This window comes from Dasypus novemcinctus, chromosome 12 (genome assembly GCF_030445035.2).
Source record: "Dasypus novemcinctus isolate mDasNov1 chromosome 12, mDasNov1.1.hap2, whole genome shotgun sequence".
NCBI lineage: Eukaryota > Metazoa > Chordata > Mammalia > Cingulata > Dasypodidae > Dasypus > Dasypus novemcinctus.
The window spans coordinates 101850135-101872532 of NC_080684.1; the positions used below are offsets into that span (position 1 = coordinate 101850135).

Consider the following 22398-nt stretch of genomic DNA (forward strand, 5'->3'; position numbering starts at 1 on the left):
ATGGGGGAGCCAGGACTCGCATTCATATATGACCAACTCCCAAGGCTGTTTCCTTGTACCACTCTGGTGTGTGGAAGGGGAGAAGGGTGTAAGGACCTATATCCTTCAACTAACAGTTTGTCAAACAAGATGGGTTGGTGAGACCCAGATCATTCATAATCAGAGTCATCCAGATGGTAGTTGTGTACGTACACGTTTTTGCTCTCCAGCTTCCTTATAAACTCGTAGGAATCAAGGACATGTCTGATTGGTCACGATATCTTGCACCTCTTTCACAGAAGAATCTTTCTACTTTTTTTTTTTTCAATAATGTAGGTTAATGCTAATGGTTTTCTTTTTTTTTTTTTAAGATTTATTTTATTTATTTCTTCCTCCCTCCCCCTGTTCCCTATATTGTCTGCTCTCTGTGTCCATTTGCCATGGGTTCTTCTGTGTCTACTTGTATTCTCATTAGGTAGCTCTGGGAACTGATTCTGGGACCTTCCAGAGTGGGAGAGAGGCAATTACTCACTTGCGCCACCTCAACACCCTGATCTGCTATGTCTTCTTATTTTCTCTCCTCTGTGTCTCTTGTTGCGTCATCTTGCTGCTCTCTGCGTTTGCTCTCTGCGTTTGCCAGCACCCTTGCATGGGACAGCCTCCCATGTGGGCCAGCACTCTGCATTAGCTAGTTTGCCCTCACCAGGAGGCCCTGGGCATCAAACCCTGGACCTCCTATATGGTAGATGAGAGCCCAACTGCTTGAGCCACATCTGCTTCCCTCTTTTTACTCCTCAAGCTGCTGACTCTTTAGCATAAATGTACAGATGATCTTTCTTCACTGACTATTAATTATGCCTCTTTCTGATTACGTTGGGGCAACCACGATACAAGAAAAGTTGGTTTAATTTGAAAGGAAGCAGGAAGGTGTAGTGGAAGTGCAAGGGCTCTAAATAAGGCAGACCTGGACACAGAATGTCCCATTGTCTCTCTCTTTGTGATTTTAGCAACCATTAGTGATCACTGCCTAGATCTACTGATTAATTAAAAATTGAAAAGTTATATTCTAGGTTTGTCATTCTTTGTTTCTTAACTGAAATACTTTATAAAAAGAAACTTTCCTTCATCAACTATCTGGTTACTCTTTGATGTAGATTGTATAGGAAGAATAGTTTAAATGCTTGATTCTTTCCCTTTAATTACCAGTTTTCAAATATATGAGTTTTTTGCCTAGTATCCTCCAAAGGTGACCAAAGAGATTTTTAAAGTATCATTATAGGGAAGCAGATGTGGCTCAACAGACAGAGCGTCCGCTGACCATATGGGAGGGTCCAGGGTTTGATACCCAGGGCCTCCTGACCTGTGTGGTGAGCTGGCCCACACGCAGAGCTGCCATGCGCAAGAAGTGCCGTGCCACGCAGGGGCACTCCCACGTGGGGGTGTCCCACATGCAAAGAGTGCGCCCTACAAGGAGAGCTGCCCCACATGAGAAAAAGTGCAGCCCGCCCAGGAGTGGTGCTGCACACACAGAGAGCTGACGCAGAAAGATGACGCAACAAAAAAGAGACGCAGTTTCCCAGTGCCACCGAGGATGCAAACAGACACAGAAGAACACACAGCAAGTGGACACAGAGAGCAGACAACAGCGGAGGGGGGGAGAAGGAGGGAGAAATAAATAAAATAAATCTTTTTAAAAATTAAAAAAAAAAAAAAAGTATCATTATAAACTAATAGATTTTTAAAATATTTGCTGTGTTTCAATCAACTATAGTTATTATTCTTTTGAGGCTCAACTTGTCCTAGCATTGGCCATTGGGAACCTAGTCAGGGTTGCTCCTAATGTTTTTGACACAAGCATGGTAGTCTTTGACTGTTTTTGTGCTTTCTAGTATAATAAGACAAGATGTTCCAGGCTTGTTTCATACATTTCCTGCTCTCCAATTCTCTCTTGAACCTACCACATTTAAGTTCTCACCTCTGCCACATCTCTGAAAATGTACTTTTCAGAGTCACCAGTAACCACCTCATGACTGAAGCCACAAGTCTGTATTTAGCTGTCATCTTACTTGTGTCTCTTTTCTTTCAAAAAAGATGCTGTCTTTACTTGGCATCTAGAACTCCATGTACTCCCAGTTTTCCTCCTCTCTCTCTGGCTGTGTTTTGCCGATTCTTCCTGTTCTCCCTGACCTCCAGTGTTGCTGTGCCCTAGGGCTCGGTTTTTCACCGCTTTTCTTTTCTGTCTAAATTTACTGCCTTGGTGATCTTACAGTCTCATGACCTGAATGGCGTGACCTGAATTAGACAAAATCACTCTGGCTGTTGGAGGAACAGACTGAAGGGGTGCAAGGGTGGAAGGAGAGCAACTAGTTAGGCTACAACAATAATGTAGGCAAGAGGAGGCAGAGAAGTAGTGAAAAGTGTCAGATTCTGGATGAATTTTGACCGTGGATTTCTTGATGGATAGATGTGGAGCTATGAGAATAAGATAAAATAAAATAATTTTTCCAAGGATTTTGACCTGAGCAATAGGAAAGATGAAGTAGCCATCAACAAAGATGGAGAAAAATGCTGGAGTAACAAGTTTTGGGGGGAAATTTCAGGAGCTCAGTTTTGGGGCACATTAAATGTGAGTTGTCTTTCAGATATCTGAGTGGCTGTGTTGGCTAGTCATTGAATATTTGAGTATGGACTTTAGGGGAGTTGTCTGAACAGAGTTATAGATTTGGAAGTGTATAAACAGTGTTCAAAATCGTTAAGACTAGATTGGTGGATGCAATCACCAAGAGAGTGAGTGGAATGAATGCAGATCAAGAAGAAAAGAACCAAAAGCATGGGATTCTGTAGTACTAAGAAGTTGGGTGGGGGTGGCAGGGGAAGAATCAGAGATGGAGATTGGAAAAGAACAGTCAGTGAAGCAGGAGGAAACCGGAGAACATGCCCTGGAGGCCAAGTGAAGAAACTACCTCAAAGAGGAGAGTGATCAATGGTGTCAGATGTTGCTAAGGACAGAGAATTGATTCTTGCCTCTTTTATGTGAGCCCCACAGCTGCAAACATGGAGTAGACAGAGTTAGATTTTAACTGTGGTAGAAGATGTTTAGCCAGAGTATAACAAAACCAGAGAGGAGAAGGGGGATTGAAAGTAAAAGAGAAGGCGTGATAAAGGGATGGACAGTCAATGGACTTCAGGCAGCTTGCAGAGGGAAGTGAGGTTGTGACAAGAAGAGAGACTGTGAAAAGGTATAGGGCGGGTGGATCTTTAATTCTGATGGGGGTCAAAGAATTGTTCAGTTGAAATACTAGAGGAAGAATGCTGAAGAAAGCGGGATGCTTGAAATGGGGATTACTGGGGAGAGTGTCATTACTGATAATGATCAGATCCAGGATATGACCATGGGCGTGAATGGCTGAGGCAGTGGAGGATCAGATCATTAGAAGAGAGGATGTGGCCAAGGTTTTGAAACTAGGGATGTGGGAGAGAAAAGAGCCGACTCTGCAGGTGAAACAGGTTTGGGGGAGGAGAACCAAAGCAAAAATGGGAAGGGGATTTTCAAAGACATTGAAGACAAGGAATTTGCTGATAACTGAGTTAAAACCATGCAAAAGGGGAGTGGATGTAGCTCAAATGGTTGAGTGCCTGCTTCCCATGTACAAGGTCCTGGGTTCAATCCCCAGTACCTCCTAAAAACCAAAACAAAAAACATGCAAACAATGTTATATATCATTTATGGATATGTATCTAAGAGGAAAGCCTGGAGCTCCACGAAATACTGGTAGATGTGAACAGGCCCTGAAAACCCAGGCTTACCACTATTATTACCCCCATCATGCCCTTTCCCTGCTTTATATCAGTAAGCTCCGGAAGCCCAGGATTTCCTCATATGGCTCAGGATGTCCCCTTTTCTGTCCTGTCTCCCATCCTTACCAACTATGTTAGGGTTTGGGGAGTTGGGTTTTTATATAACTATATAAAGGGCATCAGACAATCATAACTTGATTTTTTATTCAATTTTATTTTTTAACTTTTTATGTTCATATAATTTCACACTTACAAAAAAATTGTAAGAACAGTACAAAGAACTCCCATTATCTAAATTCACCAATTTTCATATTTTATGCCTCATTTGCTTTATCATTTGCATTCTCTCTATCTCCATCCCCTATTCACCCTCCACACATTGTTTTCTTCTAAACCATTTGAGACTAAAATTTTCAGGCAAACTTATTTGCCCATAAATACATTGCACTGTAATCTATCATATAGAGCTACATGTATTGAAAATTTTTGATAAGTTTTTTTAAAGAAATGTATCTGTAGCAGAGTGATATGGTTATGAATTCCAAAAATAGATATTGGATTATGTTTGTAATCTGGTCTATTACTGGAAATGATGGAGTTATGATTAGGGCTTTGATTGGGCCACATCATTAGGGGACTCACAAATAAAAGGTGTGGCCAAGGACAGATTTGGAGCTTTTGATGCAAGGGTTTTTTGTGTGTTTCTTTTTTTTTTTATTCCTCCCCTCACCCCCTCCCCCCCCCGTTGTTTGTTCTCTTGTGTCTATTCGCTGTGTGTTCTTCTGTATCCACTTGCATTCTCGTCAGGCGGCATGGGAATCTGTCTCTTTTTTGTTGTTGTTGTGTCATCTTGCTGCGTCAGCTCTCTGTGTGGCGCCACTCCTGGGTGGGCTGCACTTTGCGTGCGGGGCATGCTCTTTGCACGGGGGCTCCTCTACATGGGGGACACCGCTGTGTGGCATGGCACTCCTTGAGCGTGGTGGCACTGTGCATGGGCGCGCTCACCACATGGGCCCGGAGGCTCTGGGTTCGAACCCTGGACCTCCTATATGGTAGGCAGACACTATCAGTTGAGCCACATCTGCTTCCCTTGATGGAGCTTTAATGTTGGAGTTTGATGCTGCAGCCTTAAGCTGGAGCCCCAGGAAGTAAGCTCACAGAGGAAAATGAAATAAGGAAGAGAGGAATGCTGAGCCCAGGAAGAAGCAAGCCCTGGGAAGGAAGGAACCTTGAGCCTAGAGAGAAGCAAGACCCTGGAAGAGAGGAACCCAGGAAGCCTGAACCCTCGCAGCCATGGGCAGCCATCTTGCCCTAACAACTGAAAATAGACTTTGGTGAGGGAAGTAACTTATGCTTTATGCCCTGGTATCTGTAAGCTCCTACCCCAAATAAATACCCTTTATAAAAACCAACCAATTTCTGGTATTTTGCATCAGCACCCCTTTGGCTGACTAATACAGTATCCCATTTGCAAAGGCACAATAAATTTGTATCTTAGACTATAGGCAATAAAGCTAACAATAAACCTTATTTAACACAAACCATACAGAAGTGAAAAGATAAATAGTATGTATTTCCTAGAAGTAAGGACTTTCTCTTATTTAACTACAATACACTTAGCAAAATCAGGAAATTTAAAGTAAACACAGTATTTTTATCTAATCCATAATCCAGAGTCAAATTTTACCATTTATCCCAATAGCTTTTTTTTCTGTTCCAGTATTCAGTTATTCCATATGAAATTACACATTGCATTTGTTTTCATGGCTTTTTAGTTTCTTACCTCTTTATCCGGAACAGTTCCTTTTTTTTTTGCCTTCCGTGACCTTGACATTTTTTTAAGAGTACAGAACAGTTATTTTGTTGACTGCTCTTCGGTATGGGTTTTTCTAATGTTTCTTCTTTATTAGATTCATTATTAGATTTAGGGTACATTTTGGGGGAAATTTTCACACAAGTGATATTGTGTTCTCAGGAGGCATATGATGATAATTTTTCCTGTTATTGGTACTGTTGATGATGATTACTTGATATTGTTAGATTTCTCCACAATATCTACTGGACCAATACTTTAAGACTATGTATTAAAAAAAAAAGACTGTATATATATCCTACTCCTAATCAAACTTTCATCCACTAGTTTTAGCATCCATTGATGATTGCTGGCTAAATGAAAGTTAAAAATGGCAATTTTCTGACTCTCATCATTCCGTCTATGTTTTTTTAGTAGGAATTCTGTAGGGGAAAATTTTTTTTCTCTTCTTTCTCATTTATTTATTCATTTTACTCACATTATTTTTGAGGATTATGCATGTAGATTCACATTGCCTTAGTTCATTGGGAAATTAATCTGCTTGGAGTAAAAAGAAAGGAGAGGTGAAAGAGAGTTTAGAGGATGGAACATGGGCCATTGAGCTTCTGGGCGACACAGCTCCTTGCTTGGGGCAGCACGGTGGGACTGAGGACGTGTGAGGAGAGAAGGAAGCACCCCTCATGATGGCACTGAGGTCCTAGGTGGGTGATGGACTGCCCAGAGCAGGTGGGGCTAAAAAAGACAGCTTCAGGAAGTTTGTGAGTCTTTCCCCCTCCCAGAAGGTTTGGCTGCTGGCTCCCAGGCCTCTTCTTTGCCTCTCTTTCTGCCCTCACCTGCCCCAAGCAGTATCTTCTATGAGAAGGCTAACTTGATGTCATCTACTTGTGAATACCCTTCATGTGAAGGCAGGGTGACCTTGTAATCATGCATTCCCCTGAATGGCAGGACTCCTGGGTCCGTGTTCTGGTTCTGCCACTAATATGCTGGGCATCCTTGGGGGAGTCTCTCCTTCCCTTTCTGGGCCTTGGGCATGCCATCCAGAAGTGAAGGGGTTAGGCTAGAGTCATCTCTGCAATCCCTTCTGACGATCACAGTCCTTAAATCTCTGGGAAGTGGTAAAGAAGGCTGTTGTGTGTGTGGGGGGGATATATATCTTGAGGACCCCCAGCAGCTGAAGTGTGGGTGACTCTAAGAGGATGGACATTTCAGAGTGTTAGGTCCTACCTACCCCTGGAAGCTTCTCCTGTTCCGTGACTTCACTCCAGTTAGATCAGCATCTCCAGAGCACTTGACCACTATTCAGGGCACATGGTTTTTCATTTGCTTCTCAACATTTAACCAACTCCACCAACCTGAATTGTCCACTTGACATATGCCAGGTGCTGTGTGGGGTCCTGTTGGAGTTGGGGTAGATCAAACAAGTTCCCTGTCCTCAGGGAGCATCATTTCAGTAGGAAAGACAAAAAGATCCCATACAAGGCAGGCAACAATGGTGATGAGTGTTCTCTTGGAGCTGGAGCACTGATCTAGAGCTACAAAACCATAGTGGAGAGAGAGATTGTATGTGATGATGGCATCAGGAGAGACTTCATGGAGATGAGGGAGTGAAGGGAGAACAGTGAGGCTGAAGGTACAGCCTGATTTAAGATTTAGAAGTGGGAAGTTGTCCGGTCTATCCATTCAAGAAAGGAATTCTAGTTGGTACCTTAGCTGAGTCACATGGGAGATAGAGTGGAGAGAAGCCAGGAAAAGTCTTTAATAACATACTTGAAAATTAAATTAGCAAAATAATTCCATTTATAATAGTATTTAAAAATTGAATTTAAAAAATTCCATTATAATAGTAAAAAAAGAGTATTAACAAAAGAGGGAAGCAGATGTGACTCAAGCAATAGGGTGCCTGCCTGCCACATGAGATGCCTCAGGTTCAGTTCCTGGTACCTCCTAAAGAAGATGAGCAAGATGGCGAGCTGACACAACAGGCTGGTGTGGTGAACTGACACAACAGGATGACACAACGAGATGATGCAAGTAAAAGACATAACAAGAAACACAATGAGAGATAAAACAAACAGGAAGTAGAAGTGGTTCAAGCCATTGGGCACCTCCCTCCCACATAGGAGGTCCTGGGTTTGGTTCCCAGTGCTTCCTAAAAAGAAAATGAGCACACAAGTAACAGACACAGAGAGCAGACAGCAAGTGCAAACAATGGGGTTGGGGCATCGGGGGTGGGGGGAGAAATAAAAAAATAAATCTTTTAAAAAAAATTTACCAAAGAAGTACAAAACATATACTGAAAACTGCAAAACATTGTTGAAAGAAATTAAAGAAGACCTAAATGGAAAGACATCTGTGTTCATGAAATGGCAATACTCTCCAAATTGATCTACAGATCCAACACAATCTCTATCAAAATCCCAGCTGCCCTTTTTGCAGAAATTTACATCAATCCTAAAATTTATATGGAAATGCAAATGACTCAGAATAGCCAAAACAATCTTGATAAAAGAACAAAGTTAGAGGACTCACACCTTCTGATTTAAAAGCTTACAACAAAGCTATAGTAATTGAGACTGTGTTACCACATAAGCATAGACCTAGAGAACAATGGAATAGAATAGAATTAAGAGTTTAGAAATAAGTGCATATATTTATGGCCAAATGATTTTTCAACAATTCAGTAGGGAAGGAATGGTCTTTTCAACAAATGGTGCTGGGACATGCTGAAGAATGAAGTAAGGACCCTGTCTCATAACATATACAAAAATTTAACTCAAAATGGATCAAAGACCTAAATGTAAGAACTAAAACTATAAAGGTCTGAGAATAATTTACTAAGGAGTTTGAATTTTGTTATATGTGCAATGGGAAGAGAGAGGTTTTTGAGGGTTAAATTATTGACTCCACCTTATCTTCACTCACTCTGTGCCAGGCCCTATACTAGGTGCAAGATTAATCTGACACATAGTCCCTGCCCTCAAGCAGCTTCCAGTCTAGTGTGGCAGGTAGACATGTACACTGACAATTACAGCACACTGTGATAAGTATCATAGGTAAGTACCATTTCTCAACCTTGGTACTATTATTTTGGACTGGATGGTTCATGTTGCAGGGAGCTGTCCTGTCTTTATAGGATGTTTAGTGGCATCCCTGATCTCTCCCCACTTGATGCCAGCGTCACTCCCCAGATAGACACCAGAAAATGTTCCAGGGAAGCAGATGTGGCTCAACTGATAGGGCTTCTGCCTACCATATGGGAGGACCTGGGTTTGATCTCTGGGGTCTCCTGGTGAAAAAGAAGAAGAGAAAGCAGCCAGTGCCCACGTGGTGAGCCAAGGCCCTTGCAAGTGAGTCACGCAGCAAGATGATGATGCATCAAAAGAGAAATAAGGGGAGAGTCAAGGTGAAGTGCAGCAGAAACCAGGAACTGAGGAGGCACAATTGACAGGGAACCTCTCTCCCCTTCGGAGGTCTCCAGTATTGAGTCCTAGTGAATCCTAGAGGAGAGAAAATAAGAAGAAAAGACAACACAGACAGCAGAAATAGCAGGGTGGGAGGAAGAGAAGGGGGGGAGGGGGAATCAATCAATCAATCTTAAAAAAAAAAAAAAAGAAAATGTCTCCAGACATTGCTAAATGTCCCTTGGTGGTGGGGGGGTGGTACAGTTGAGAATCAGTGTTATAAGGTAAGCACAGTGGTGTTTTCTTCTCACTCATGTGCCCTGGAATGAACCAAGTGAAGGTGTTCTAGATACTGGGGTGCCAGGACATTTTCCCCAGTGGTTTAGTGGCTGTGTTTTTTGTTTTTTGTTTAATCTCTTGGGTCCTCTACAAGTTACATTTAGCTGCTTTGTTTCTGTTGTCTCTAGGCTGTGGTTAGAGCCATCAGAACATTCCTAGAGGGTATCCCGGACCTGCCCTTGGTCTACACCCACCACCCTCTCCTGCTCAGGCTCTTCCTGTTGTATCCAGAACTGATGAGTAGGTTTGGGCACCGAGTCCTGGAACTTTGGTTCTCCTGGGAAGAGAGCAGCTATGAGGAACTGGATGACATCCCTTCTGCTGGGCAACCCACCCTTCCTTCCAGCTTGGCAGCCCTGTTCCACATCCTCAGAAGCAGCCCTAGCATCCTGCTCATTTTGCTGGTAGGTGACCACTTGCTCATTTCTGCATTCAGAGATGGTGGGCTCTTTCTGTCTCTAGGAACCAGTTTACTGAGGTCAGGATGTACCCACAGCTGCTTCTGCCCATCTCTGGACTTAGTGCTGCCTCCATGGAGTAGGAGGTCCTTTCTGCTGGCAGATGCCTGGTTTGTGTAGATCCATGCCCTGTCTTCTAAGTCTGATGGTGCATCTACCCATGGTGAGATATATGCCTCTCTGATCCCCAGGGGCTGCCACTTTATAAAATGCTGATTCCAGTTACTAGGCCCTCTCACCTCCCTGTTGCCTCCTCTCAAGCAGATTCTGTGAACAAAAGAGACCTCAGGGTTGTGGAGATGAAATGTCTGATTGCAGAGGGACTCCACTGGGCATACTGCAACTTTTCTAGAAACCTCACTTTTTTATGAAGTAAAACATTAGTATAGTACCTAACAGGTACATCAGTTAGATAAGATAGGCTGCTAATTGTCTGTAATGTCTAAAACACTGGCTTTAAATTCCACCTTTTTCCCTTCCACTCAAGAAAGTGCATTGGAAAACAAGTTAGTGAGAATGACATTATTATTAAGTATACCTGCGGTCATTTATAAATATTTTTGAAAAGAAAATGATTTGTATATTTGACACTTTATATTTAGTGACAGATTACTAGTGGCAAGTCCCAAACCGATTGTAGCATATGAGCATAGGAAACCCTAGGTAACTCTGCCTTCGATGCCAGCTTACCCATGGGTCTCCCCCACTAGCCCAGGGAGGATGACACAGCTGATCAAAGGAGAGTGGGGATTCCTTTGTCTCGTGCTGGTACCTTCCAGAAACACCCTGCAGTCTGATCTCCAGAAGCAGTGGGACTGCCTACCTATGGTTACTAGGCCTCATGATGTTGAGCTTTCCTAGTTCTCACCTGAATCACCCACTTGGTGTCAGGAAAGGCCTGATAACCTCTACTGACTGATTGCTGCAGCCCTACTGCCTTGCAGTTTCTTATTCTCCCCCTTCACTAGGGTCCCCCTCACTCTTCTTTACACTAGCTTTATCATCTCCAGTTTCCATGTCTTCTTTTCTAGCACTGCCCCTCCTCCCACACAGATGTCTTTATTGTCCTCCCTCAGCTGCTGGATTGCCCTGCTAGTGCTCAGGAGTGTCTGGTCCTCATTCTGTGATTTCATTCAGTAGACTTTAAATCTCCCCTCAGCTCTCAGCTTTTTTTTTTTAAGGGGAATGAACCCAGGACCTCATACATGGGAAGTAGACCCTCAAACCACTAAGCTACACCCACTCTCCCAGCTCAGCTTTCATATTCCTTTTTCTGGAATTTCTTATGCTTTTAGGGATGTTCTTGTCATCAATCAACATGATTCCTAACTTTAGGAGTGACTGTGGTATAAATAACATCTGCTTGCTTGTGTCCTCAGATGGCTACCTCTGTCTCCATCCATGCATGCACACACATTCCTCACCCAGACCTCAGCTCTACCTCCCATCCCTGAGATCTGTTGTCTTGAAGTCATCCATGTGTTGCCCGATAGGGGCTATGTCATGCTTTGGCCCACATTCCTCCTTGGAGAATTAGGTATGGGTTAAACATAAAGCATTTGTGCCCAGGGCGGGAAGGCAAGATGGAAAGTCAGGAGGAGTAGCAGTGGACAGAGCTAAGAAACTAGGTCTTCTTTGCCAGATAAAGGATTCATGGTTCAGTTCCTCTCACATCATAAGTATTTATAAGTATTTGTTGACTAAGTGAATTAGGGTTCTGGAGGGATCCAAGCCTCTCAAAAGCAATAAATTCAGATCTTCCTAGAGAGACCCTCATGGCGGTATCTTACTTAAAACAAACAACTGAAAACAAAATAAAACAACAACAACAAAAAAAAACAGATGAAGAAAAAAGTTTAGAGAGATTTTTCCAAAGGTCAAAAAAGTTGGGGTTTAAACCCAAGGTTTTTTTTTGTTTTTTTTTTTAAAGATTTATTTATTTATTTAATTTCCCCCCCTCCCCTGGTTGTCTGTTCTTGGTATCTATTTGCTGCGTCTCGTTTCTTTGTCCGCTTCTGTTGTCGTCAGCGGCACGGGAAGTGTGGGCGGCGCCATTCCTGGGCAGGCTGCTCTTTCTTTTCACGCTGGGCGGCTCTCCTCACGGGCGCAAGGTGCGCGTGGGGCTCCCCCACGCAGGGGACACCCTTGCGTGGCACGGCACTCCTTGCGCGCATCAGCGCTGCGCATGGCCAGCTCCACACGGGTCAAGGAGGCCCGGGGTTTGAACCGCGGACCTCCCATATGGTAGACGGACGCCCTAACCACTGGGCTAAAGTCCGTTTCCTAAACCCAAGTTTTTTTTTTGTGTTTTTTTTTTTTTATTGACTTTGTAATAATATTACATTAAAAATATATATGTGAGGTCCCATTCAACCCCACCCCCCCACCCCCCCTCTCCCCCCCCAACAACACTCGTTCCCATCATCATGACACATCCATTGGATTTTAAACCCAAGTTTTGACTCACGGTCTAATGTGTTCTTTCCTCTCAACCAAGCTGACTCTCACAAGAGAGAAGTGAACCCTGATTTGGTGTTTCTCTAATGGGAGAGGCTTTTGTTTGTTTGTTTGTTTGTTTGTTTTAAAGTTCTCTAAGCACACAGTCTGTGCTATCCCCTGTGCTGAGCACTGGGCTGTGGAGATGGGTTGGACCTAGTACCTGTCCAAAAGGCCACAGAGGGAATCAGACACAATAAACCAGTAGCAACCTACCAGCAGAGTGGCAAAAAAGGCTGGCAGAGCACTTGGGTGACAGGGAGGGCAGAAGTAATGCTTAAAGGGGGGCAGTTCATTCCAGGCCAGTATAAAAACATGGAAGTACTTACTATAATTCAGGGACAGGGAGTGGTCTGGTGTGGTTTTGGAGCTTGGACTCTATGTCACAGGAAGTAAGACTGGAGAAGGATAGGGAGGAGCAGATTTTTTTAAGTCTTAAATTCATTCAATCACTTAATTTTTCATTCATCTTACACTGATTTAGTACTCACTAGGCACTAGGCATTGGGGAGACAATGATCATTCCTCAGGCCTTGCCTGAGGAAATCAGAGACATTTGTTTCATCTCTCTCACCTTGTAAGGATGTAGAAAACAGCACTGAAGAGAAGGAATCACAGAATGGTGAAGTAGAAAGAATCTTAGATCATGAAAGCTGTGGGGGCAATAGAAGGAGCATGTAAGCCCCTCTAGACTTAATCCTGCATTGCCTAGAACAGTTTCCACCCTGACCCAGACTCTCACTGGTCTCTGCCCTCTTAACCCTTTCCACTCTTATTTCCTTCCTCTTCACAGCTATCTCCTAGAGGCAGTTTTCTGCTCTCATAATCTTCACTCCCATTCATTCCTCCACCCATTGGCTTCTGCCCCCATCACTACTTGAAACTGCTTTCACCAGGATCAACAGTCATGTCCTCATGGCTAATTACAGTGGACCCTTTGGTTCTTGTCTGTTAGTATTGATGGGGGTTCACTTTTTTATTGGAGTACTTTTGGTTTCATTAATATCAACTGTCTTAATTTACCTCCTACCTCTTTTGTTGCTCCTTTTCAATCTCTTTGAGTTTCCCCTTCCTCTGGCTGGGTCTTGAAAGTTGATGTTTGTCAAAGTTCTGTCCTAGGCTCTCTTCTCAGTTGGTGTGTTTTCCCTGGGTCGTCGCTTTCATTCTCAGGGTTTGATTACCTCCTGCCTGCTGATGACTTAAATCTCTGCCCTGCCCTCCTCCTGAGCTCCAGGCTGACAAAGCCAGCTGTCTATTTGACATTTCTGTCTAGATGTCCTAAGTTTCTCAAACTCATTATGTCTAAAACTGAGCTCATTATCTTCCTCTCCCAAATTCCCTTTCTTAGTCTGGTCTTCCTAGGGTGGGATTTCCCCCCCTATGTACAGGCTGTCCTGGGCCACTAGCTTCAAAGGACCTGCATACTTAAAAGAAGCAAGCCAGGGAAGTGGATGTGGCTCAAGTGATAAGGCCTCCACCTACTATATAGGAGGACCTGGGTTTGATCCCTGGGGCCTCCTGGCGAAAAAGAAGAGAAAGCATGCCTGTGCGGTGAGCCAGTGCCTGTGCGGTGAGCCAAGTGCCCGTGTGGAGAGCCGAGTGCCCATGTGGGTGCCCATGTGGCAAGCCAAGTGCCCACGCAAGTGCCTGTGTGGCGAACTGAGTGCCCACACGAGTGCCTACATGGTGATCTGAGTGCCCATGTGAGTACCCATGCGGTGAGCCAGTGCCTGCGCAAGTGAGTCACGCAGCAAGATGATGACACAACAAAAGAGAGACAAGGGCAGAGTCAAGGAAAAGTGCAGCAGAAACCAGGAGCTGAGGTGGTGCAACTGACAGGGAACCTCTCTCCACATCAGAGGTCCCCAGGACTGAATCCCGGTGAATCCTAAAGGAGAAAAATGAGAAGAGAAGACAAAAAGAGAAATAGATACACAAGATCACACAGTGAATGGACACAGCAAAAAAACCCCAGCAGGGTGGGGGAGGGGAAGAAAAAAATAAAAATAAATGCTTTAAAAATAAAAAAAGCAAGCCGAAGAGAAAGTGAATCTCAGGAGACCAAATCCATGTCCCAGGGAAGCTGTTTGGGTGCCCCACCTTTGTCCTGTGACCCAATTCTTGTCGTTGAATGTGTGCCATCCTCATAGCTTCTCCTTTGTGGAGGAAGTGGGTAGCAGGGAAGAGAGGCACCTGCGCTTCACCTGGCCTAGAGCTCAACAAGAAGGAGCTGCTTTCAGAGCTGGTTGCTGCATAGAGGTCCAGGAAGACCAAGGTTTCTCTGAGCTTCAGTTTCCTCACCTGTAAACAGAGATAATGTGAGGTTAAATGAGATAGTATGTAGGAGCTCATTCACTACTCGACTCTGAAGAAAGTTCATTTTGGAGAGGCTAACTGAATTGCCCAAGGTCACATAGCTAATAAGGATCATGACCATGACTGGACCCCAAAGTTAATGAATTTTTCATTAAATTAGAAATATCAGTGGTAAAAAAGAATAAGGAAGAGCTTCGTTGTTTGTTCAAATATATAATTCCTGCCATTTCTCCCCAGCTTCTAGCCACAGGAGGGGAAAAGAGTCTAAAAATACATGTTGGTACCAATTTTTGTTTTTGATATGGGTAATTAACAGCAGAAAATAAAGCTGTTAATTGGCACTCTTATCAACGGGTGGTCTTTCGTGTGGGAGTTTAGATGTGAAAAACAGTGATGTCACAGAATCCCTGTTTGTTTCCTACTGGCCAAATCACCCTGGTCAGTCCTGTCCCAGAGAGTTCTGGATGGCTATGGGTAGCAGAGACTGCAGAGCAAGCTTGGTCTGGTTTCCAGCCTTCCCTACCGCAGCCTTTCCTTGTGACAGGGGGCATGTTCCCCAAGTACTCACCACAGCCACCAGAGGGTGTCTTAGCCGCTTTCCTTTTTTTTTTATGGTAAAATACATAGAACATAAAATTTGCCATTTTAAGTGTACAACTCAGCGGCTTTACATTTGCAATGTTGTACAACCAGCACCGCTATTTCCAAACCTTTTTCATCAACCCCTTCTGTTTTGCACCTTTAATATTTGCTAACTCAGTTCTGCTCAGATTTCTGCAGACTACTTCTCTCAGTGGGGCTGTCAGGTGCTGGGGAGGGAGCAGGCCAGGCAAATCAGTTTGGCCTTGGACAACGTGACCTTGAACAAATCACACCCCTTCTCTGGGCTCCAGCCTCGTACTCTGTAAAGTAAAAGGACTGAACATAATGAGCTGAGATTCTTTCTTGCACTCTCACTCTGTGATCCTCTCCTAGAGATGAGCTCCTGCAAGGGACAAAGATGAAGACCTGATCCCTGCCCTTGATTAATTCAGTCTAATGGAATTTTACAACTCCACTACTTCCTTGATAGGCAATTGATCTGCCTCAGTTTTGCATTTTAAAAACCTGAAGAGTTATTGTGAAGATATAAACATATATATATATATGTAATTTTTTTAGGAGGTAACTGGGGTTGAAACTGAGACCTCGTACATGGGAAGCAGTCACAGCCACTGAGCTACAACCACTCCCCAAAAGCTTATAAACAAACATACTGCTACTGTATAAACACAACACGATACCTTTCATTATGACTAAGTAGTTGCTATTAATGTTCAAGTTGCTTCTCTGACAGCTGTGGAGGTTTGTGATGAACCAAGTCTAGACCCTCCCTGCTTCCCCCTCACTCCACCCACCCAGTCAGCACATTTGGATTTCCCTGGCCGTGTGCCCTACAGCCATGTCTTGTATGTAGCTGTCCATCCTGGAGAGGGAGTCTGTGTGTGACCTTGGATTCATTGCACCTGTCCTTGACTGGTCCAGCTTATTAGCCTGCCCAAAGGAATCGGCATGTTTGAGTTGATACAGGAGCTATCATGGGATGGCCTCTGGTGCAGTTTATGACTGGCTTTGCCTTTAACATATACTCATTGCCTTTAACATAACAAATAACTCTGAAAGTGAAGTGAAAAGCAATGCTCTCCCCACCCAAAGCCTCTCACTTTGAGGCAGAGCGCCAGATGTCTTAGTAGGGAAGGGGCCTGACCTGTTCCTCCCTTCCCTCCCTGTGCCCTGAATCTGTCCTCACATCCTCTTCCTCTCTTCCCATTCACATCCACTTCTCTTCTTCCTTCAGGCACATTCAGGTCCCCTGTCCTGAAAACAATCTCTTCTTTTTTTTTGTTTTTTTAAACAACCTCTTCTTAACCCTACTACTTCCATTTACAAAAGGGAGGAAGACAGGAAAGCAGAAAGAGCTTTGGGGTTGGAATTAGGAGACTTAGGTTCAACTCCTCTCTGTGCCACTTACCGGTTATATTAGTTTCCTGGGGCTGCCATAGCAAATTACCACAAACTTAGGTTTAAAATAACAGAAATTTGTTTTCTCACAGTTCTGAAGTCCAAAAGACCAAAGTCAAGGAGTCAACAGGGCCACATTCCCTCCAGCTTTCTATGGGAGATTGCTTCCTTCCTTCTTCCAGCTCCTAGGGCAGGTTCTTAACCAGAGGTCTGTGAGCTTGAATTGAAATTCAAAAAAACATTGTTCTCGTGGGGACATGTTGATGCAGGTGTGATATATTTATTAAATAATACACAGTAGAGTGTGGACTTAGTAAGGGGTCCATGGTTTTCACCTGACTGGCAAAGGGGTCTGTGGAACAAAACAGGTTAAGAACCCTTGTTCTCAGGGTCCCTGGCATTCCATGTTTTGAGTAGTATAATTCCAGTTTCTGTCTCTATCTTCACATGGCCTTCTTTCTGTGTCCTTTCCTTTCCTTATAAAGATGTCAGTGGATTTAGGGCACACCCTAAATTCGGGATGATTGTATCCTGAGATCTTTAATTACATCTGCAAAGACCCTCTTTCCAAATACAGTCGCATTCTGAGGTGTCAGTTGGACATGATTTTAGGAGGCACAATTCAACCCATCCATTGGCTTATATGACCTTTGACAAGTCACACAATCTCTCTGAGCGTCTGTTTCCTCCTGTTTAGAATGGACTTAATTTCTGCCTATTCTCCAGGGTGTTTGTGAAGTCAGCACTCGTAGCAGAGCCTTCAGTATATAGTGGATACTGATAAGTGTGAGCTTCCTTCCTTGGGTTCGTGACATTGTTGTCCTGTCCCCTTCCCCAGCCCTCTTTTCTTCTCTGTCCACTTGTTCCCTGACCGTGGTGCCCTCTGAGCTCTTCCTTCTGTCCGGCGCAGGACCTCGTCTATTCCAGCCCAGTGGAAACAGCCTGCAAGGTGCTGATTGTCCTGAGGACCTTCCTGAGGAGGAATGGGGATGTCCAAGTGGGTGGTCTCATCCAAGGCCACTTCCTGCTGATCCTGCAGCATCTGCTGGTGGAGCACGGGTCCTCCCCTTCAGAAGGTCAGTCTGAAGGTCCTGGGGGGGCATGTTTTGACCAGATGGTCCCAGTCTGGCTGGGCAGACAAGAGTGGGCATCTCTGTGCTGACGAGGTTTACTCCAGGAAAATCAGGATTTTCCCCTGCAGAAGAAAAGTCAGGAGGCGTCAAACTCCTTTATCTCATTGGAAGAGGGGGCACATGACATGCCTGGTTTGTTGTGCTTGTGTGTGTGGTATGAGTGTGTTTAATTATGTTTAATGTCTATGTGCTTAATGTGGGTGGGTGCGTGTGATGTATGCATGTGCTCAAAGCTGTTTTGTCACAAGAATGACAGCCCCCAGTTGGGAAGAAGATAGTAGGAAATACGTGGGTGTGGGGCACAAGGTAAGGAGTAGCAGCTAGCAGGGGGTGGAGGGTGGGGAAATTGTAATGTGTTGGAAGCCCCCAGAAAGATCCAGGAGGATAGTTTCCGAATCTGAAATGGGACTCCTTGGAGTCAGGAAAGCTTGAAGTTCGGTGTAGTATGAAGAGACTGAGAGCTGGGATTGGGTTTTTGTGGGTTTTTTTCCTATTTTCATAGAAACTGATTTTTTTTAAGAGTTAATTTTTTAAAAAGCAGTTTTATTACCCTCACTGTTCTTCCAGCTTCGGGGAACCTGCCATTACTGCTGAGCCTCCTCTCCTTAGTGCAGCTGAGGAATGAGTCAGAGCAGGAACTAGACAGCATGGCCATGAAGCTCCTTCACCAAGGTGTGTCAGCTGCTGGGGACAGAGCCTGGGGCCCGGGCCGGGTGGCCATGCGTGCTCACTCCATAAGTGCTGGTATTGCTCCTTTCTTCCATCTATTTGGAAGAAGCTAGGGGTCATTCTGCCCCCATGGGCTTCTTGCTAAGGGCCCTTCCAGGGCTTCCTCTGCTTGTTCTTTGGAAGGGTTTTAGGAAACCTTATAAAGAATCAAAGTGTGATAAACACATGCTTTGGAGTCAGAAGGCCTGAATCTCAGCTTAGTCACTAGCCATGTGACTTTGGGCAAGCACTAACCTCTGTGAGCCTTAGGTTCCTCATAGGTAAAATAACAGTACTTACCTGATTGGATGGGGAAAAACTAATCTAGGAGATGTGGAAAGCTAGACACAGTGCCTGGTGTACAGTAGGCCTTCAGTGGATACTACCTGTGCAGACCCAATTTTTCTGGCACAGGTTCAGTTCTCCATCTCATCCCATAGTCAATGTAGGATCTGATAGTCCAGCTCACAGTCTTCCAGGCCCCTTTGCTACACCAACCCCAGACTTCATTAAGACCTTTTATTGGTCATTAATGCAGTCACTTAATAGGCAGTATTCTTAGGTAGATTTGTTGAGGGAAGGTTAAAATAGAAAAAATGACACGTCTTCAATTATCTGTGGACTTCAGGTCCTCTCACTACAGATGAGGACAGGGTTTCTTTTCCTTCCTGGAGCCCAGGACTGCACAGAGGAGATCACTATCACTGTCAGTCTCCAAACAGACCTCTGGGACTAGCTGCAGGCTCCACTGAAGCTTGGTGCTGGTCATCCCCAGCCTGTCTGCCTGATCAAGGGTGACACTAAGCTGAGGGACATTGGGTTCGTGACGTTGTTGTGTATCAGCCTTTAGAGGGCCTCTGACAGGGAGAAATAATGGGCTGAAACCCACAGTGTAGTAGGCATTCACACATAATCCTTGAGCACCAAGGATAAGGCATAGCAAACTGTAGTTCAAGAGTAGGGGGAGAGGGGAAGCGGACTTGGCCCAATGGATAGGGCGTCCGCCTACCACATGGGAGGTCCAAGGTTCAAACCCCGGGCCTCCTTGACCCGTGTGGAGCTGACCCATGTACAGTGCTGATGCGTGCAAGGAGTGCCGTGCCACGCAGGGGTGTCCCCTGTGTAGGGGAGCCCCACGTGCAAGGAGTGCACCCCGTAAGGAAATCTGCCCAGCACGAAAGAAAAGTGCAACCTGCCCAAGAATGGCACCGCACACACAGAGAGCTGACACAGCAAGATGATGCAATAAAAAGAAACACAGATTCCCGGTGCAGCTGATAAGTATAGAAGCAGTCACAGAGGAACACGCAGCGAATGGACACAGAGAACAGACAACTGCCGGGGGGGGGGAAGAGAAATAAATAAAAAAAATAAAAAGAGTAGGGGGAGATGCCCGAGTGTGATGTGGCTGCCAGAAAAATGAATCAAAACTTAGGTGGGTTTCATAATGGGGGTGGGGTGGAGGGTGGCAACTCCCAGGAGGAAAGGGCTATAGTGTCTAGACCAGGGGTTCTTAACCCCTGTTCCACGGACCCCTTTACCAGTCAGGTAAAAACCATGGACTCCTTAATAAGTCCACACTACACTGTGTATTATTTAATAAATAGATCACACCCACATCAAAGAACAGTGTTTCTTTGAATTTCAACTGAAGCTCACAGACCTCTTGTTAGGAACACCTGCTCTAAATGATGGCTTCTGTACAGTGCTCCAATAAAGGCTGCAGGAGCATAGAAGAGGCATTTAATCTTGCCTTGAGAGGTTAAGGAAGGCTCCATGGGGATAGAACTTTAAGCTGAATCTTGCTGAATAGGACTTAAGGGCTTAGCAAGATAGAAGGGATGTGAGAGAGAGACTGTCACAAGCACAGGTAACTGCACATTGATCGTTACAGTGGTCCCTTGGAAGGCAGTAAGTGCCCCATTGCTGAAAGAAATCAGAGGCTGAATCATCTCAGGGAGTAGCCATAACCCCTGCTAAGGGTGGCAGGTTGGCCTAGGTGACCTCTACAGACCCTTCCAACCTGGATTGTATGATGACATAAGTACTCTTATGTGATGACTTTTGGCCACTTAAGCTTTAGTCTGTTTTGGCTAACATGCCGCTGTGGGCTGCTTACCAGATGTTTGTCCAGATGTGAATGTGCCTTCAGTTTGTCACTATATTTCTTTCCACTGCCTGTAATATCAGAGACACTTGTTTGAAATGAGCCAGTTGTGGGCCATTATCAGTGAGAAGCAGGAGTGCCGGTGTGTGGCAAAGCCGCAGAGAGCTGGGGGATAAAGCTCCTGGTGACTCTTGTCTCTTGCAGTGAGCAAGCTGTGCGGAAAATGCAGCCCCACTGACGTGGACATCCTACAGCCCTCCTTCAACTTCCTGTATTGGAGTCTTCACCAGACCACACCGGGCAGTCAGAAAAGAGGTGCTGAGGGGCCCAGGCCGGGTTAGTGGAGTGGAGGAGTGCCAGGCAGTGTCTGTGGCAAGCCCCCAGCCTATGTGTCCAGAGGCACACAGCCCTAGGATCGAGGAGTATGGATTTGAGTCCATCCTCTCTGCCTTGTTAGCTGCCTGACCTTGCCCATGGCACTTCTTCTCTCTAAGCCTCCTGGTTTCCTCATCTGAGGAAGGGAAAGAACAGTACCTGTCTCATAGAGCTGATATAAAGACCAAATAGGATATTTGATGTGAAAGTGCTCTGAAAAAAGACAAAGTCTTTATTTTAGTGTCATTAGACTCTCAGAAAGTCACAGCTTAGGGCGCTCTCATGAGTCATGCAGTCCCACTCCCTTATTTCACAGATCAGGAAACTGTGGCCCAAGGTCCCAGCATGATGTTGAATGAGCTCTTGAGCCCTCTCCACCCTCAGTTTCTCCATTAAAAAACAGATTAATTGGGGTCTTTCTGAGTCTGATAACATGTGGTTCTGCAATGGCAATGGGACCCTGAGACCTCCAAGCTGATCCTTTTGTTCACTTTTCACACCTGCACTAAGGGGTGCAAGCTGAGGCTCCATGTAACTCACATTCTCTCTGCCCTGCCCCCACCCTACAGCTGCTGCAGTGCTCCTGAGCAGCACAGACTTGATGGAGCTTCTGGAGAAGATACTGGTCCTCACCTGGGCAGAGGTGGGCACTCCGGGGACTGGGCTCCTCTGCTCTGCCTGGCTGCTCACTGACTCCTGCTCTGCTCAGCAGCATAGTGGCAGCCTGCAGGTTAGTCTCTAACCTGGGGGTTTGGGGATGGGGTGGCATGCAAAGAAATGAAGGTCCTGAGTCCTGGTTCCAGCTCTGTAGTTTATCTCTGTTATCTTGACAAGGTATTTAACCCTCTCCGAACTTCAGTTTCCTTACCACAAAAGGGGTGGGGGGACAGCTCAGGATTATTGTCAGGTTGGTTCAAATTATTTAGCATGCATAGATTACGTACTATATGCCAGGGTCTGTTCTAGGCAAAGAGGAATAAAAAATGAATACAGCATGTGCTTTTCCCTTAGGGAACTCGTAGTCTTTAAGCGAAGCCTTGAAAGATGAGTAGAGTTGTGCCTGACAAATTGTGGAGAGGGGCATTCAAGGCAGAGAGAACTATATGAGGAAAGGCCTGTGCTTATGCAGGGCTGGGTGGCAAGCTGTGAAGTGCTGTACTTGTGTAAGGAGTTGTCCTAATTTCTTGAGAAGATGTTGCAGGGGAAGAGAGGGCAGTGAACAAACCCACAAAGCACCTCCATGTCCTCTCTGCCCCTCCCCTACTGACGGAGGACCTTGCCATCACAGTGCTTGTCCTCTCTGGGCTGCTTCATGTTCAGGACGTCTTCTCAAACTGGGGCAGATCCTGCAGGTTGTTGCTCTTGGGATTCGTTTGGGCCAGGAACCTTTCCTGCTTTTTTTTTTTTTCCTTTGTATTAGAGACATTGTAGGTATAAAGAAAAATCATAAGTAGAGAGTCCCCAGTACCACCTG

General features: G+C 45.0%; 1 protein-coding gene across 1 annotated transcript in view; it reads left to right on the forward strand.

The window, feature by feature from the left end:
* Nucleotides 1–22398, forward strand: part of MEI1 (meiotic double-stranded break formation protein 1) — a 103167-nt gene that overhangs the window by 58925 nt on the left and 21844 nt on the right. Inside the window, exons 20-24 of the mRNA XM_004484138.4 lie at nt 9459–9734; nt 17512–17677; nt 18302–18406; nt 20754–20864; nt 21494–21654. Coding sequence (XP_004484195.2) covers nt 9459–9734; nt 17512–17677; nt 18302–18406; nt 20754–20864; nt 21494–21654 — 819 coding nt within the window. The remainder of the gene's footprint in view (nt 1–9458; nt 9735–17511; nt 17678–18301; nt 18407–20753; nt 20865–21493; nt 21655–22398) is intronic.